At 41.2% G+C, this 20193-nt stretch overlaps 1 protein-coding gene across 1 annotated transcript; it reads right to left on the reverse strand.

Moving 5' to 3' along the window:
• Positions 1 to 775: 775 nt before the first annotated feature.
• LOC133320961 (cubilin homolog) lies at positions 776 to 17944 on the reverse strand. The gene is made up of 19 exons (XM_061530053.1): positions 17865 to 17944; positions 17320 to 17794; positions 16780 to 17259; positions 16437 to 16712; positions 14431 to 15183; positions 14039 to 14362; positions 13819 to 13978; positions 13545 to 13741; positions 13070 to 13473; positions 12678 to 12995; positions 11450 to 12618; positions 11024 to 11376; positions 10169 to 10865; positions 9885 to 10051; positions 2807 to 7000; positions 1927 to 2103; positions 1634 to 1859; positions 993 to 1573; positions 776 to 919 (listed from the first exon to the last, which is right to left on the reverse strand). Exons 1-19 carry the CDS (start codon positions 17942 to 17944, stop codon positions 776 to 778), a joined length of 11175 nt encoding a protein of 3724 aa, XP_061386037.1.
• Positions 17945 to 20193: the final 2249 nt, after the last annotated feature.

Raw genomic sequence — 20193 nt, forward strand, 5'->3', positions numbered from 1 at the left:
ACGAAATTTAGCATAACGTACTGAATTGAGCCTCGAATTATTTGTGTCAAGTTTCGTGAAAATCGGTCCAGATTTAGATATAGGTCCCATATATGGTTTCGTCCGATTTTATGTAAATGGCGTACCGAAGTCACTATATAACTTTCGATTTGCAAGAAATTTGGCATAGGGTACTGAATTGAGTCTAGAATGATGAGTGGCGAGTTTCGTGAAAATCGGTCCCGATTTATATATAGCTCCCGTATATATTTCGTCCGATTTTATGTAAATGGTGCCGCGAAGTCCTTATATAACTTTCGATTTGCACTAAATTTGCCATAGGGCACTGAATTAGGTCGAGAATGATGTGTGCTAAGTTTCGTGAAGATCGGTCCAGATATAGATATAGCTCCCACATATGTTTTTATCCTATATAATGTAAATTTATTGACACGACGTACTGAAATTAGTTATCTTTCGAATAGGCGACGTCTGTTAGGATACATATGTAGAATATGCCCAAAGTGGTGAAGGGTATCATATAGTCGGCCCAGTCCGAATTTACTACTTCCCTTACTGGTTTAAAAAATTTTTTTCTTGAGCCCTAGAAGGCGTGGATTTTTTAAATGATTTATTTTTATTTATTAGCATTAAAGTGAGTAATTAATAATAATAAATTAATCTGAATGGACATACGTGGCGTATACATAACGACAACATATATACGCACCATGGTCCATAAAATTATTTTTTTTTTCTTTCTATTACAATTCCTCATATTTATATATTTTATTATTTATATATAACTCTTTATAAGTTGTATATAATCCGATTGGGCGGCCGAAAACTGCAGAACCCAACCGGTACCATCATAATTAACCGTTTTATGGAAGCGTACAGTGACATAATTACCCGTGCTGGTATACAATTTCGGTTCATCCTGTAAAATACACAGAAAGATATACAGTTTACAAAAAATATTCTCATGATATATAGGAACCTGGAAGACATACCTCACCACAAAATTGTCTTACGACTTTACCCTCACCCTCGGGACGGCCGCCAACAAAGTTGTCATACTCAATCAACTGCAAATAATCCGTATGACACGTCGACTTCGCACCCATATTAAAGACAATAAATCGCAACAACACTTTCATATTACTCGGTACACGAATATTCCAACGGCAGTCGGAATTATTGCGAACATTATTCGGATAGAAAGGATTGGTGATAATACCAGCTGTATTATATAAATCTCCACCACAACCAGGACCCTCGCTGCTAGCCAAATAGGTAAAATCTATTTGGGTATAATAACCATTCAGCTTGAGATTCAAACGCAGTTCATTACTATTCGTGAATAGAGATTTTCCGGTTTCTACATATTGGCATAATTTTTGCAAGGAAGTATTTGTTCTGGCATCGTACACTTCCATAAATTCCTGAGCACAATCATATTCCGAAAACATCAGTTCATTGTAGTACAAACTCAGCGAAGTATTCGCCGGGGATTTGATATAGATATCACAATGATCTGTGGATTCGGCAAGCTTAATGCGTCCCTGGGTGCCGGTGAAGTTGCGGAAACAACCTGCAATTGAAGAGACACTCAAAATCTACTCGTTTTTAAGTTTCTTATCTTAAAACTTACCCTCCGCCATGGTGGCCTTCAGCTTAAATCCTCCCTTCGCCACCTTGTCATTGCTCTTGAACTTCACAAACACCGATTTCGAAGATGAAAAATAATCATCCGGTATATGGCTGCCGCAATAGATATGCTCTGTACCAAAATCGGAAATATCATAAGGATTCGAATTCCTGTCGTAGCCATTGTAGATCAGCTTGGTGCCCAATCCTTTGTCAATGACTTGGGTATCCTATGGCGCAAAGAGAAATAAATTATTAAAGTTTCCTTTCATCCCCCAACCCGATCTAAATACTTACATCCCCATTGATGATCTTGATATAATCCTCGGAGCATGAGTCATTGGCCCCATTCACCTCTATATCCAATTTTTCAAATGTCAAATGGATATTCTTGTCACTCTTGATTTTCCAAATGCAATTCAGATTGTTGGGATATTTGCCCGATCCATCGTCGGGAGAAGATATTGTGGCGGTCTGGAAAGAACAAAGAAAATAATTTTAAGCAATAAAATTCCGAACTCATATCCCCTGAGGCGTATAAGTGGTGACAGAACTGGTACGACCCAATGTACGATAAAAAGTCTCTTAAAATGGTACTTCGATGCGGATAAGTGTTGACGCTACTTATACGCCTTATGCAGATTAAGACGAAAGCCTTTTAGGGCTACCCATAAGGCGTAGATTTTTTAAATAATTTTTTTCGGGCTACCCATAAGGCGTAGATTTTTTAAATAATTTTTTTCGGGCTACCCATAAGGCGTAGATTTTTTAAAAAATTTTTTTCGGGCTACCCATAAAGCGTAGATTTTTTAAATAATTTTTTTCGGGCTACCCATAAAGCGTAGATTTTTTAAATAATTTTTTTTCGGGCTACCCATAAAGCGTAGATTTTTTAAATAATTTTTTTCGGGCTATGGTAGCGTACATTTTTTAAATAATTTTTTTCGGGCTACCCATAAGGCGTAGATTTTTTAAATAATTTTTTTCGGGCTACCCATAAGGCGTAGATTTTTTAAATATATTTTTTTTTAAATGCTCAGAAGGCGTATTAGTAACGTCAGCACTTATACACCTCAATGCTATCAATTGGGCGTATACGTACTGTCACCACTCATACGTCCCGCGGAACCATTAATAAACACTTTATTATCAGATTTTCGGTATTTTGCGAACTCACCTTCACACTGCCGTTCAGCTCATACACATGTTGACCACACATCCTCGGCACAGATTTAATTTTCGCCATAAATCCGGTACTCGTATCATTAGCATCGCTAACAAAACGCATCAACATCGAGTGCCTCGATGAGACCAATGGACTGGGATTATCATGACCACAAAATACCCCTATGGTATCGGCAAACAGTCCCGGACCATCTTTAATCTCGAGATAATCATTTGTACAACTTTCCGAACTTTCAACATGGAAGCTGCTAAACTCAACCTGCAGCTGGCGATCCGGTGTGGTCGTGAAGAGCCAGCTACAATCCAAATTATTGCCATAGGACCCAGAGAAGCGGGTAAATTCATAGGTATTATTATTGGCCGTAAGGTGTATCGTATTATCACAGTTCGCTATGAAACTAATCAGGGCCCGGAAACCTGTTGAAGCATCACGTTCATCGGAGAAGCTATGTATCAGTGCGGTATTTTGACTTATGGTGATGGGAGGGATTTTTCCCGTCAAATTGCCGCAGAATTTGGCCAAACGTTGATCCTCCACAGTGTTGAGACCCTTGTAGATTTCCACACCATCATAGGTACACATACCCTGGCCTTCAAAATTGAACTCCTCAAATTTGATAATGATTTTATGATTCTCTGGGGCCTTCAGCAACCAGGAACATTTACTCGAATGTGGATACATTTTGGTTGCGGAATCTCGTGGAGATTCTATCTTCGAACTGTTGGTAATTGTGGCTCCACATTTATTATGACCATATTCCATTAGGAAACCTTTGGAGCCATAGCTGGAGTCGGTTCGAAGGATCACGTGAATGGGATTTTTCGAACGCACTTCATAGTTCCGCTTTCGGCCACAGAGCACATTGTGGATGGCATTACCGGACATATCGGTGGTTGTTATGGTCACATTGTCAAAGAGACATTTTACGGTCGGGGCATCCTCCACTTCGAATTCTATAAAGCGCAAATAAAGGCTATTCGATTCCGTGTGATTTATTTCAGGAGAGGGTAGAATGGTGTAATTACACACCAGGTTGTGTAAATAGGCCGTCGGGTAGCCAGGAGAGGAAATCTGCTTCAGATCATTTGTGGCATAGAGCAGACCACCACAATTCCGCTCGAAGTTAACGGTAAAGCCATCACCTCTCACACTGCCATCTGTGCGGAAAATCATCCTCATCTGCGTATAGGTTGTGTTGATCATGCGTGGCGGATTGCGACCACACAGTTTCTGCAAATCCTGCCACTGACCTTCAGGGGATTTCTCCTGGAAGAGTAGGTAGTCCTTGCTGCAGTTTGCACTGGCTTCGATAAAGAATCGTTCCTCAAAAATGGCAGCCAAATGAAAACCTGGTTCCGTCTCTAGCTCCCAAATACACTCCACATTATCCTGATACTGATAGCTGACACGAATCTGACGATAGGGATAGGTGAGTTTGCCACCGCAGCCGCTACCCTCACGTAGGGAGAGATTAAAGGTGGATTGGTTATTATATTCGAGGCTAATAAATTCAACAAAGACTCCTCCTCCGGTTACCACAAGATCGCGGGCCACACTCTCACCACAGTAGCGTCCCAGGTGGGGGAAATTCTGATTGGGTCCATTGTAGATTAGGAGATACTCCTCTTCGCATTTCCCCTTGAAATTGGTGCTCAGCGACAAATCGATTTGTATATCTTCGATAAGCTCGTCAAAGCTAGGCGGCGTGGTGTTATCCCCTATGGAGGACCACACGGCCCAGGCACACTCCAGGGGTCCTCGATGACCAGCCATTGCCGGTTGGGTTATATTAAACTCATCATAATAATATAGAGACCAAATTCCGCCACATTTGTAAAGGGTGTATTGCAACTCCAATTCCTTGAGAGAATTCCGCACATTGCCATTTAGGACCAGGCGGGAGGGGAAGGGTAACCTAAACGAAGGCTGGGTATCATTTGAACACATCAGTGAGGGTAGTAACCTCTCCTCTCCCACATACAACTGCAGAGGACTGAAGTACTGGCATCCGAAGGGTAGATATTGGTTCTTGGGATACCTCTCCTCCTTGGTGATCCGCACGGACACGGTCTCATTATAGTCCACCTTGATGGGATAGCTACAATACACAGCGGTGGTGTTGTCCCTTTGATACTTCAAAACCTGTAGCTCTTTGGACTGGCGATCCAACCATAAGGGCCGACAATGTATCGATCGCTCATAGGCCGTGAATTTCAATTTAAATCCGCGATTCCGACTAAAGGATAAAATCAGGGCATCAATACCCATGGTATTATCTGTGGAATAAATAGCCGCAGGAGGGTTATTTGAAATTCTCTCAATTATCGAAGTCATCTTGAAATCATTGGCAAATAGGATCCTGCGATGCACCCTGCCCATGGCCTCCTCCGAACCCATATCGAAATCTAAGAATTCCGCCTTAATCCTAGTACCCTTGGGCGCCAAAATATGCCAGGAGCATTGTATGGGCATGTTGTTGCCCAGCGGATAATTGGGAGTCTGCAGAATGCCCTGCGAAGCCTCAATGGTTTGATCGCAACGTGAACCCACCGCCTTATAGGTCACCTGGAAGGCTTCCGGATTGTGATAGCCATTTCGAATCTTATAGCGCAGCACCAATTTATTTGTCTCCACAATGTAGCTGCTACCAACCTGGGAACATAGAATCAGGGTATCGGTAATGTTATCGAAACCCGAAGTGAAAGCATCAATTTCCTGCAACTCCAAATGGGTACCCTCCTTGCAATCCTTATCATCTTCATCCTGTTCTCGGGTCTTTAATTTATCCATCGATATGTGGATGGTCGTGCCGAGTTCTGTTTCAATGGTGAAGACACATTCGAGCTCCTTTTCCTCGGGTTTCAATTTTACATCGGGTGCTTGGACCACACCCTCCTCTTCATAATAATAACCACCACAGCGGCTCAAACTAACCTTGGCCTGGAAGCCCTTGTGAGGCTCCAAGGCATCTGTGTAGTAGAGCAGGCGCATAACATTGCCTGTCGAACGCAGCGAATTCGGTTTGGTGGTACCGCAATAGCGACCCATCATGGGTGATAACTCCGAATGGCCATCATTTACCTGTATATATTCCAAATCGCAGGTATTTTCAGCTCCACTGCCCCTTACCAAATCAAATTCCCCATAAAAATCCAATGTTATCGTGCGATGCAGCGGTGCTCGGATCTTCCACAAACATTCCGTATGCGGATTGGGTATATTGGGATAATTCGGAGAACGGATAACCTGCTCCACATCGAACTTGGTATTTTCATTCAGTACTATTTCCCTTGAACATTCATGGCCAATTTCCTCGTAGCGGAATGAAGCTCGAAAACCGGGAAAACCATTTCTCGAAAATTTAATATAGGCCCGATTCGACGATGTCTCGAGAATATCGGTGATATTATTTTCACAATATTTCCCCTTGCCCAAAAATGGAGAATCCTCATCCATACCATTGCGCAGCAGGAAATAAACATTACAATTCCCGGGCGAAAATTGGCCCTGCAGCACGGAATCCAAAAACTGCAGGCGTATTCTCCTACCCTGCCTCACCTTGATGGTCCATACACATTCCGTATTATAATTATTACTCCGCTCCAGGGTAACGTTGACAAAACCATTACGCCCTGACAATTCCGAACCACATTTTGTTGTGATCAACGAAGTAAATCCCGTCTTATTTACTCCCGCATCGGTTATCATTTCAATTTTCAAATATGGACTACCATGATATTTATGATCCTTATCCGACGATTTTTTACACATTGTATCCAAGGTTTGCCAATTTTCTAAATCGGAACTTGAGGAAATTCTGATATAATCCGCAAAACATTCCGCATATTCTTCCAGATCGATTTTTAGGAATGTCACCACAGCATGGCGGCTGGGATCATTGGGCATCACCGTCCAGGCACATTTCAAGTTGGGAGCATATCCCGTCGGATAGCCGGGGGAGTGGAAGAAGAGAGAGGTATTGACCCGCAAGGTTTGACTACCACACAGTTCCGCAATACGTTCGGCAGTTTGATTGTCGCGTACCGCCTGCTTCGACAGCTGTTGCCATTCAAATTGGAAGGGGCCTCGCTGGGCGGTCATATACAAGATGTTGGTATTGGTTTGGACCACATGCTTGGTGGCATAATCGATGGGGGCCCCAATGTCCGAGTAGCCATCATAGAACTGGAATGGAAAAAGAGGAGAAGGAAAAAATTAAATATACATCAAGGAAAACAAGTAAAAAGGACATTAAGTTCGGTCGATCCGAACATTTTTTGCCACTACATCAGGAAAATGCTAATAAAACCGAAAATTGTGCGGGATCTGCATATAGAGCCTATATCGAAAATTTTCTGCAAAGATATTTTCCTCGCTCCAGAGACCTTAAATGTAAAATTCCAACCCCTTGGGTAGGAATAACCCGACTTAAACCTTTCAAGCACCGAAAATTGGATTGGATCTGCATATGGGGTCCTACATTAAAAATGTTCTCCGTTGGTATTTGTGACCCTCCCTGAACCTGGAATGCCATATTACAGCTACTTCGGTAGGGAAATTCCACCTATACCTTTCAGAACGACGATATTGGTTGCGGGAACTTTATATATATATCCGAAAATAGTAGAGCCTGAAGATCGATCGATATGGATAATTTTTGGTAGAGTGATTGTTTATCCCTTTAGGATCCTACATATTAAATTATAGCATATTCCATTGAACCCAGTGTCAAAGAAGCTCAAAATATCGAAAATCGGAGGTCCCATAATTCGGAGGTCTATAACTAAAAGTGAACCGATGTGGACAAAAATTGGTAGGGAGTTTTGCCAACCAATGAGAACCCGAAATATCAAATTACAGTCCATTGGGTTTAAAAACGTATTCCAAATCCTGAAAATTCCTCAAATTCGGAAGAACCTTTATATGAGATCCATACCTAAAATTGAGTCGATGTGGATAATTTTTGGTAGGGATTTTTGCCACATCATGAGAACCCAAAATATCAAATTACAGGAAACTCGAACAAAAAAATGAGTCCCAAATTCTCAAAATTCCGCAACATCGGAAGTACCGCTTTATTGTGATCACCACCTAAATATGGACCAATGTGCAGGATTTTTGGTGGGGTGATAATCTACCCCATGTGAACCTAATATATGAAATTACAGCCATTTCGGTTGAAAAACGTGTTCAAGATCCTCAAAATATCGAAAATCGGATTATGGGAACTACCCCTAAAAGCGGACCTATATGGATAATTTCTTGTGGGGACATTTTCTACCCACTGTAAACGCAAGATATTAAATTACTGCCAATTGGATTGAGAATCGTGCCCAAAAACTCTAAAAGTTCCGCAAATTCAGAGGTACCGGAACCATAACTAAAAATTGACGGATATGCATAATTTTTGGTACAAAGATTTGTTACAAAATGAGAACCCAATATATCAAATTTCACCCAGTTCGAATCGAAAATTTGTTCACAATTCTTAAAATACCAAAAATTCTCAAAATTCCGCAACATCGGAAGTACCGCTTTATTGTGATCATACCAAAATATGGACCAATGTGCAGGATTTTTGGTAGGCTGATCATCTACCCCATGAGAAACTAATATATGAAATTACAGCCATTTTGATTGAAAAACGTGTTCAAGATCCTCAAAATATGGAAAATCGGATTTTGGGAACTACCCCTAAAAGCGGACCTATATAGATAATTTTTATTAGGGACATTTTGTACCCAATGTGAAAGCAAAATATCAAATTACTGCCAAATCGATTGAGAATCGTGCCCAAAAATTCTCAAAATTCCGCAAATTCCGAGGTACCGTTATATGCGGAACCATAACTAAAAATGGCCCGTTATGCATAATTTTTGGTACAAAGATTTGTTACCAAATGAGAATCCAATATATCAAAGTTCAGCCAGTCCGATTCGAAAATTTGTTCACTATTCTTAAAATACCACAAATCGAAGGGTAACGTTATATGGGGCCTATACCTAAAACCTGATCGATATGGATAATTTTTGGTAGAGAAGTTTCCTGTCCCATGAGAATCCAAAATACCAAATTACAGCAAATTCGATAGGAAAATGTGTAAAAAATCCGCAACTTCGGCAGTGTCGTTATATGGAGGCCAAGCCTAAAAGTGGACCGGTGTGAATAATTTTTGGTAAAGCGACTTGCCACCTAAGGAGAACCTAAAATATCAAATTAGAGCCATATCGACTGGGTAAAAGTTTCTAAAAAATCTCTAAATACTACAAAATCGAAGGAAACGTTCTTTGTGGCCCACCCTGAAAAGTGTTCGATACGAGTTGAAATCTTTCATAGCGACTGAATTGAGCCTAGAGTGATGTGTGTTAAGTTGAATTGAAATCGGTTCAGTTTTGGATATAGCTCCCATATATATTTTCGTCCGATTTTACGTAAATGGAGCCCCATAGGTCCAAATTTTGTCCGATGGCGACGAAATTTTACATAGCGTCCTGAAATATGCTTATAATAATATGTGTAAGGTTTCTTTGAAATAGGCTCAGTTTGGATATAGCTCCCACATAAAAATTCGTCCGATTTCAAGCAAATGGTGCTCCAAAGGTCCAACTTTTGTCCGATTGAGACGAAATTTTGCATAGAGACCTGAATTGAGCCTAGAACGACGTGTGTTAAGTTTCGTTGAAATCGATTCTGATTTCGATATAGCTCCCATATATAACTTCGTCGGATTTGATGTAAATGGCGTCTCAAGAACCCAAAATATGTCCGATCGGGTCGAAATTTTGCACAGCGTCCTGAATTGAGTCTAGAATGAAATGTGTTGAGTTTCGTTCAAATCGACTCGGATTTTTATAAGACCCTCAGATATACCTTCGACGGATTTCCCGTATTTGACGTACCAAAAGTCCCAATCTCTTTTGAAGAATATAATATTTGGCATATAAACAAAGTACGGAGGTTCGCACCCTTTATAATGAACTCCTGCATATACCCAAAGTGATGTAGGGTACCATATAGTCGGAGGTCCTTACTTCGACCTCCCTTTTTAGATTTTTAAGCTTTCACTTACCTTAATATATGGGATATCCGTATCCACAATATGTTTAATGGTCAGCAGGACAACATAATCCTTGTGCACCGTTATGCGCCAACTATACATGTCATGGCTATGGAATTTGGCAGGATAGGCAGGTGATTCCAGTACGCCCTCAGTGCCGTTTAATTCATTGTGTTTCACTGGAAGATAAGAACAACAAAAAATGAAATATACACACCCAAACATACAAAAAGTGTGGAAGAGTGCTAGCGGATCCCTCCCCTTCCCCTCTTCTCATCCTCTCCTCCCCTACTTACCATAACTATATGAGGCCAAGAAACCCTCACCCACAACATCATCATTACTGTGGAAACGAATAAACAAATCATCTGCGCCGCTGATTGTGGGCGGCAGCCGATTACCACAATAGACACCCAAAAATTTACCCAACCCCGACGATTCTCGTATTTCCACATAATCGTTATTACACTCATCCGAATCTTCCAAATCCATCGATTCAAATGTCACCTGGATGCGATTACCTTTACTCGGCATTAGATACCATTCACATTGTATATTCACCGGATACGATGCCGGATAGTAGGGTGTCGAGAATTTTCCGCTCAGCGAAGTGTGCGATGCAATACAATAATTATCCATTTGATATGCATAGGCAATAATTTCCGATATCATATTCATGGGTAATTTCAAAGTCAAAGCATGGCCGTGAGAGATGATGTCCGGTGGGTGGGACTTACAGAATCGCGTACGCACTGGGGCGGTATCATCCTGACCATCATAGACCACAGCACCTTTTTCCAAACACTCTCCTTCATTGCGGTAGGTATAGGCCAACGCGGGGTACATTTGTAGATGGGTAAATGTGAGTAGAATTTTTGCATTGGGATCCTTGGCCAGCAGCTGCCATTCACAGGTCCGATTTCGTGGTACATGATGTACGAAGTCGATGCCGAAGACATCACTTTCATCCAATACGACACGTTGACCGCAATCCTGGGCAAGGTAAGAGGGAATAAAATTTGTTAAAAAAACTGGAAGGCTCCAAAGAGATTTTTTTGTCTCCAAATAAACTTCGAAATAATCAAATCGGAATCTCAAAAAATCTCCTCCTATCGAGAGATACGAATCTCTGCCCTTTGTTTCCCGCTTACCTCTTCATAGCTCAGCTTAAAACCTCGTGCCGATACCGAATCATCCGAATGGAAGTGAATTGTCACCACATTCGAGGTACTTCTAAATGTCAGCTGTTTATCATCATCCATATCACCGCACTGCTTGAAGAGGCTAACTGGTTCTTCGGAATCATTCGTCGATTCGGTGGCCTCCACATAATCCATTTCACAATCATAGAAATTTTCCAATTCCATTTCTTCGATGGTAATGATGATGGTGTGATGTTCGGCAACCTCTATCGTCCATTCGCAGTCAGCTTCCTCGGGGTAAGAATTGGGATAATTCGGTGAGGTGATGACACCATTTTTCGCCGTCAACTTTCCACCGCATTCTGCAGAAAAAAATAGGGAACATTTTTTTTTTAACAAATTTCCGATTGCGGACCCCCAATATCCTCCACTTACTTGCTTTCTGTGTGGTATAGTGCCCCGTAAAACCCTTGCCATTATTCTGGCCATCACTGTAGAAGTGTACAAACATCCGATGACTCGAACTGTGGATCTGTAAATTATCTCGATGGCCACAGTGGCGCTCCCGGGGATTTTTCGTTTGACGATGCGGTGATATTACCAAAGCATCCTTGGTACAATTCACGGAATCTTCCAGCTCCATACTGTCGATGGTTAGCTCAATACCCTGACCCGGTTGGGTAATAATTTCCCATATACATTCCATATCATTGGGGTAGCTTCGTGGATAGGAGGGTGATGAAAAATTACCCTCTGGAGCCCGCAACACACCCATACAACCCACCAGGACATATTCCAATTGGAAAGTCAATAAATTCGAAGTTTGTTTAATGACCAGGGTATCGGTGGTGGAGTTGAGAGTCTGACCCATACCATGGATCTCCACACTGCGATTACCATCCATAACCTGTAGTTTGGCATTTTTCTCCATTGCCTCGAAATTGGTAAATTCCAATTGGATACGATTACCCTTGGGCGCCCTTATGGTCCACGTACAATTCACCTCCTGACCATACTCGGCCACCGGCACCCCATAATTTGGACTCTCTATGACACCATAATGCTTCGTCAGGGTAACACTACAATTGGAATAGTAACTCAACGAAAAACCCCTCTCCCGATTTGTGTCATCCGACACAAACAACACCAAGGCTTCATGGCTATCCACCACATATTGCCTCTTGCCCATTTCATTTTCATCTAAACTACACAGCCCGGCTATGCGGCTACGATGTTCTGTCGTGCCTTCGTAAATCTCCAATTTATCATAACGACAATTCGGGTGTTCCTCCAGCGCCAGATCATCGATGGTAAAATGTATTGTCGACCCCGGATGGACATGTATACGCCACTCACATTGGGCACTATTCGAATAGGGGTTAGGGTAGAAGGGTGAGGTAATGACACCACGATCCGCCTCCAAATTACCCCCACAACCACTCGAAAAAACATACCATTCGATTTGGAAACCTCGGCGATTATCGAAGCTGTTCGAATGGAAATGCAAATACATCTGGTTCGTAAAGGAGGGTATGGCATGGGGTATTTGGGAATAGTTGCCACAGAAAATGCCCAGCAGGGAGGATTGATTCGAACCGCCATTTCTAAAACAAAATAAAAAACATTACATCGACCTTCGGAAATGCGGGTCTGACCCTCTTACCTTATCTCCAACCAATCACTGGAACAATTCTGCGAAGCTTCCACATCGAACACCACCACGGCCAATTCCATTTGTGTCCCGGGAGGGGTATTGATCACCCATGTACAATCCAAATCTTCGGTATAATTGGCAGGCCAATTGGGTGACCTCAGGGTACCCGAGGAGGAGTGTATCATGCCATTGCATTGATTTTTATTATCCACAAATTCGTAGCTCAACTCAAAACCACCCCTGGCATCTGTGGAATCCGATACGAATTTAATGGTCAGCATGCGGGCATGACTGAGGAAGGATTCCGGCTTGTGGGCATCGCAAAATCTGAAGAGTATGACCATTAAAAATAATTTTTTAAAAAATCCAAGCCTTGTGCAGCCCTTAAAAAATCTACTTACTTTCCCAGTGGCCTAGCATTCTCCGCATTTGCCATATTATCGTAAATCTCCACATAATCATAGCTGCAATCCATCGATTCCTCCAGCATAAAAGATTTCCAATTGATGAGAATATATTTATCCTTGGGCGCCATAATGACCCAATAACATTCCATATCGTGCATATAGGTACCCTCATCATTGGTGGGTAGACGGATACTATAACCCGGTTTTGTATAGACCCCACCACAATCGGTTTTACCCGTTGGTATGGCTTTATATTTTAGCTTGAAACCACGACCTGTTGATGTCAGGGCCGTCTTGAGATTTAAGCTGAGGAAATTTGTCTTCGATACAAAATCGACATCGGGTGAAGTTTGGTCACAATAGGGTCCCATAAGATTGGTGTTAATGCCATCGTTGATCTGGTGGAGAAGGGGAAGAAGAATAGCGAACAATATTTTTTAAAAATCCACTTCTTTTGAGCTCTACTCACCCTCAATGAGGTATAGGCACAATCCGCATCCCCCTCCACACTGCTATCCTTCACATCAAAGTCTTCAAAATGAATCTCCAATACGGTGTTTGGTTCTGTATTTATTTTGTAGGTACAGAAGCGATCCTTGTTGGCAAGTTTCGGGTAGCCTGAGGACATGATCACACCCTCGTTGGCCTCAAAGGTGTAGGAGCAGTCTTGAAGGGAAAAAATTGAAAAATATTCAAGATATGAACTTAAATTTGGACCCGGTTCCACTGCCCGGTCATCTTACCAGCTATATATTTAATTTTAAATTCCGCTCCCATTTTGCCATAGAATTTCACCAAAACCCGACTGTACATGGATTGAATCAGCGGCGGAATGCCCTCATAATCTCCACAGTATTTGGCTTGCAGGGACTTCTCCTCAGTGGCAGGGTCGATATCGTAGATCTACAAGAATTTTATGGTAAAAAAATATTTTCCAATTTTTCATCAGCACCCTCCACTTACCTCCACACAATCCTGCTGGGCCATTTTGAAAATCTGGAAATGCATATCGATCCGTTCACTACCCATCATCTTCAATTCGTATTCACACGACAACGAATCCTGGGTTATATGTGGCGACTGAATACTACCCTCGGGTGCTGTGTAAATACCTCCACATCCGGGTAGCCTCTCCTCCAGGGAATAGAAAATCTGAAATCCGCTATCCGAACCCACATTATCCGAATGGAATATGACATTAGCTTCATTGGTGGGCAACAGCAATGGCTGGGGATGGGAGGAATTGCAGAATTTCTCCACAACTTCACCGGAAATGGCATCGGAGATCTGGAAATTTTAAAATCAATAAATTTCGTCGTCCTCCTCCTCTATTTTTCTCCCCCATTCCAACCTACCTCCAGAAAATCATAATTACAGCTATCATGGCTCTCGATTTGCAAACTAAAGAAGGTCAACTTCAAGCGCTTATCATACGGAGCCTTTAGCAGCCAATGACAATCCCGATTCTTGGGATAATTTCCTGGTGATCCAGGACTTGATATGGTGCCATGACTCTCCACATTTACCACACCACCACATTGGGGAGGTATGGAATTCCATTCCAGCTCAAAACCCTCCTTCGAAGTGCTATTATCCGATCTGAACCACAAGTACAAATTATTTGTCGAACTTATAATATTCCCACCCAGCGGTAAATGGGTGCCACAAAATCTTCCCAAAATCTGAGCGGCCGCGGAACGGCCATCATTAATCTGCAGCCAATCGAAACGACATTCCGTGGCATCTTCCAATTCGAAGCGATGGAAGGTCACATTCAGTACCATCGATTCATTCGTGCGTATTATCCAGGCACATTGGGAGTTGTGATCGTATAGCGAGCCGGGAGGATATTTCAATTGTCCTGTCTGGCCGAAAAGGACTCCACCACAATCGTTGGCTTGTTTTTCACATTTCTCACCCATGAAGCCGGGCGTACATTGGCAGGTGAAGGAACGGTTTGTAGAGGTAGTAATAGGGCGACAACGGCCATTATTGCGACAAGGATTCGGGCTACAGGGGCTGGGAGCCGGGGTACAGGTATCACCAATGAAACCCACCGGGCAAAGGCATTTGAAGGAACTGCCGCTATCGATGCAGGTGCCACCATTCTGGAAAATACAAAAATATTGAAAACCAGTAAGGAAAGATATATAGTAAAGACCAAAATATATATAGGAGATGGGCCGACTATAAATCGGACGAAAATATATATGGGAGCTATATCGAAATCTGAACCGATCTTCACGAAATTTAACACACATCATTCTAGGCTTAATTCAGTAGGCTGTGCCAAATTTCGTGCAAATCGAATGATATATAGGGACTTTGGTGCACCATTTACATAAAATCGGACGAAAATATATTTGGGAGCTATATCGAAATCTGAACCGATCTTCACGAAATTTACCACACATCTTTCTAGACTAAAGTCAGAACGCTATGCAAAATTTTGTACAAATCGAAGGATATATAAGGACCTTGGTGCACCATTTACATAAAATCGGACGAAAATTTATATGGGAGCTATATCTAAATCTGAACCGATTTTTACGAACTTTAACACACATCGTTCTAGACTTAAGTGAGAACGCTATGCAAAATTTCGTGCTAATCGAAGGATATATAGGGCCTTTGGTGCACTATTTACCTTAAATCGGACGAAAATATATATGGGAGCTACATCGAAATTTTAACCGATCGTCGCGAAATTTAACAGACATCGTTCTAGACTTAACTCAGTACGCTATACCATATTTCGTGCAAATCGTAGGATATATAAGGACCTTGGTGCACCATTTACATAAAATCGGACGAAAATATATATGGGAGCTATGTCGAAATCTGAACCGATTGTCACGAAATTTAACACACATCATTCTAGGCTTAATTCAGTAGACTGTGCCAAATTTCGTGCAAATCGAAAGATAGTTAGGGACTTTGGTTCACCATTTACTCAACATCGGACGAAATTATATATGGGAGCTATATCTAAATCTGAACCGATCTTCACGAAATTTAACACACATCTTTCTAGAGTTAATTCAGAACGCTATGCCAAATTCCTGCAAAACGAAGGATATATAGGGACCTTGAGGCACCATTTACATAAAATCGGACAAAAATATATATGGGAGCTATATCGAAATCAGAACCGATTTTTACGAAATTTAGCACTCACCATTATAGACTTAATTCAGTACGCTGTGCAAAATTTCGTGCAAATCGAAAGATATATAGGGACTTTGGTGCACCATTTACATAAAATCGGACGAAAATATGTATGGGAGCTATATCGAAGTCCAATCCTTAAATATGACCTTAAACAATTTTTTTTTAAATCCACGTCTCGTGTCCTACTTACCAAACATGGTTGATTGACACAATTCCGTGCGGTTCCCACCACACAACCATTCGGTCCAATACCACTGCCCACCATACCCGCTGGACAGCTACAGACCACTGTATTCGAAATTTCATTACATTTCGCCAAGGGGTGGCAAATATTTGCCGTAGCACAGGTGGTAATTGAACCCACTGCCGTTGCAGAGCTGGAATCTGTCGTTGTTGTTGTGGAACGTTCACAGGTGCGACCATCTCCCACCCAGCCCAAAGGACATTCGCCACAATGATAGGAACCCTAAAAACGATTTTTAAAACTTATTTTTCAAAAATAAATTCCCCCTTCCCCCTTTACTCCCACTTACATAAGAATTAATACACTGAACCTTCGGATTCATGCTACAGCCTCCATTCTGCTGCGCACATTCATCAATATCCCGACATGTCACCCCATTCCCTGTCATTCCGGGGCCACATGGAGCACAGGTAAATGAACCCGGTAAATTTATACATTTCGTAACACATGGAGTATGACTTTCCGCACATTCATCGACATCCACGGTACAGGCTGGCAATAACCCCGTAGTTTTCCAACCCTGATCACAAATACATTTATAACCGAACGTATCATTGCTACTGATGCATGTACCATGACCACATAGCTCCCAGGAGGATGATTGCAGGCAATCACCCTTACGTTGGGTGCAATGGATGCCAAACCACCCTGGCTGGCAGATGCAGCTATACGACCCAAATTGATTTATACATTGGGCGCCATTTTGGCAACCCAAATCGGTGCCCGCATACAGGGCACATTCGTTCACATCTTTTTCACAGGTGGTACCCTAGAGGCGAGGAAGAATATTTTGAAAAAAATTTGATGAATTTTTTCACCTCCGCCTTACCTCAAAATTCTTCGGACACTTGCACACAAACCCGCCAAAAATATTCAAACAATCTCCACCATTTTGACAGGGATTACTGCGACAATAGTCGGTTTCCAAACGTTCCGTCAGTGATTGAATCCTTGTCTCCACTCGCTGCATACGACTACGATAACGTCTCAGCGATTGTGATGCCGAACGGGTACGATTTTGTAGCACACGAAAACGCGACTCTAAACCATTCGCCCCAAAGACTTGTGTCTTCAACGATGTAACATCGGCCATTAGTTGACGCAGCAGTTCTTCTTCTTCCTCTGTCCATTCACCCAGCCCGGTGCCGCCGGCAATACGCCCCCTTTTTGGCTGCAACAGCATATCGATAATATCGTATTCGTCATTGATATTCAAACGTGATTTGCCCTTTAGAATGAAACTGATGTTGCGATCCAGACCGGATTCGAAAATTAGGTGGCCATCCTTGGAGATTATTTTGGGACTGGAAAAAAGGGACGATTTTTATTAATATATTTTTTTTCATATGGAAAATAATTTTTGGGAGCACTCACGAATTAACCAAAGCCTTAATGGGAGGCGTAATGCAGCCTAAAGCCAGCAGTGTAGCCACAGCAAAGTGGAGGCTTCCCATGATGGGAATTTATTATTAAAATATTTTGAATTTTTTTTTTAAATTATTTTTTTAAAAAAAAATATTTTGACATTTTTAAAAATAAATGTTTTATTTTTAAACTTAATATTTTTAATAATTTTTTTATTTTTTAAATTAATTATTTTTATTTATTAATTTAATTATTATTATTTTTATTTTATTTATATTTTTTTAAACTTAGTCCTTTTTAAAGGATACTTTTTTATTTTTCACTATTTAATCCTTTTTTTAATATTTTTATCTTCTTTAAAAATTATTATTTTTTTTTTTTGAACTTGTCACTTGGATGACCACTTCACAACTGAATGCAGAACACATGCGGAGCTATACAAGTCAATTTAGGGGGCGTTGCTAATTGAGTGAGTCTTGGAACGCACACCAAGCCAAGAGATAACATGGATCAGATGATAGATGGATTTTATCTCATGGATGGGTAGATCTTGGAACAGAAACAAAGTGGTTTACAAATTAAAAAAAGCAACTGGTGGATTTAAAAAAATTTTTTTGAGCCACATAATAGGCGTAGATTTTTTTAAAAAATATTTATACCCTTCACCACACTGTGGTACAGGGTATTATGTCTTTGTGCATATGTTTGTAACAGGCAAAAGGAAACGAGATAGACCCATAGTTCCTTTTGAGAATAAGCATAGAATCACCTTCTGAGTCGATATATGGATGTCCGCCCGTCCGTCCGTCCATCTGTCCATGTTAAATTGTGAACAAAGTACAGGTCGCATTCTTGATTCGAATTGGATGAAATTTGACACAGCTCATTTGTTTGGCCCAAGGACGAATCCTATTGAAATAGGGAAAAATCGGTTCAGATTTAGTTATAGCTCCCATATATATATTCGTCCGATTTTAGGTAAATTGTGCAGCAAAATCCCTATATATCTTTCGATTTGCACGAAATTTGGCATAGGGTACTGAATTGGGTCTAGAATGATGTGTGCTAAGTTTCGTGATAATCGGTTCAGATTTAGATATAGCTCCCTCATATATTTTCGGCCGATTTTAGGTAAATAGTGCAGCAAAGTCCCTTTATATCCCTCGATTTGAACGAAATTTGGCATGGCGTACTAAACTAAGTCAAGAATGATGTGTGTTAAGTTTCGTGATAATCGGTTCAGATTTCGATATAGCTCCCATATATATTTTCGTCCGATTTTAGGTAAATCAAGCACCAAAGTCCCTACATATGCTTCGATTTGGACGAAATGTGGCACAGCGTATTGAAGTAAGTCTATAATGATGTGTGTTAAGTTTCGTGAAAATCGGTTCAGATTTCGATATAGCTCCCATATATATTTTCGTCCGATTTTAGGTCAATAGTGCACCAAAGTCCCTAAATATCTTTCGCTTTGCACGAAATGTGGCACAGCGTATATTCATTACGCTCTAGTCTAGAATGATGTGTGTTAAGTTTCGCGAAAATCGGTTCAGATTTCGGTAGAGGTCCCACATATACATATATATTCGTCCGATTTTACATAAATGGTGATTATGATGATTATGTTTCTTCGACCCAGTCCGACTTTACTGCTTTCCTTATTTGTTAAAAATTATTTTTTTTTCAAGTTTGCACAAGGTGTGGATTTTTATACCCTACACAACTATGTTGTCAGGGTATTAAAGCTTTGTGCAGCCCCAAGAGTTTGTAACGCCGCGAAATATTGGTCCTAGACCCACCTTTAAGTTTACCGGTCATATCTCCACTAGCTGAGTCGATCTAGACATGTGTGTCCGCCCGTCCGTTCGTCTGTCCATTATAATATGTAAACACGATACAGGCGACAGTTATGGACCAATCTTCACGAAATTTTGTATGTGGGATGGGTTCTGGCCAATGAAGACCCCAATTGTTTTTGGTAAAGATCGGTTAATATTTAGGGGGTGAAATGGACCAAATACTTAATTTTTGTCGGTTTTTCTGGTCGCTCCAGAGGCCGCAATTATGGTCCAAGCATCTCGATTTTTTACAAGGACAAGGGGATGGGGCCAAAAGATAAGCATGATTGTTTTGATAAAGATCGATCAATATTTAACGTGTCAAATGGACCCTGACTTTTGTGTGAAAAGTTACAAAATGTGTATTCTACAGCGTATAGATTTACTCCTGAAGGACATAGAGCCGATAAGTTGATAGTACATTCCAAGAGGAGTGGTTGGCCTTTACATTGATACCAATTATATTGTCGTATGTACTCGGATGTGGGAGTTACATT

This window comes from Musca vetustissima, unplaced genomic scaffold (genome assembly GCF_032173495.1).
Source record: "Musca vetustissima isolate MV318-11 ecotype Yass unplaced genomic scaffold, APGP_CSIRO_Mvet_v1 utg35745, whole genome shotgun sequence".
Taxonomy (NCBI): Eukaryota; Metazoa; Arthropoda; class Insecta; order Diptera; family Muscidae; genus Musca; species Musca vetustissima.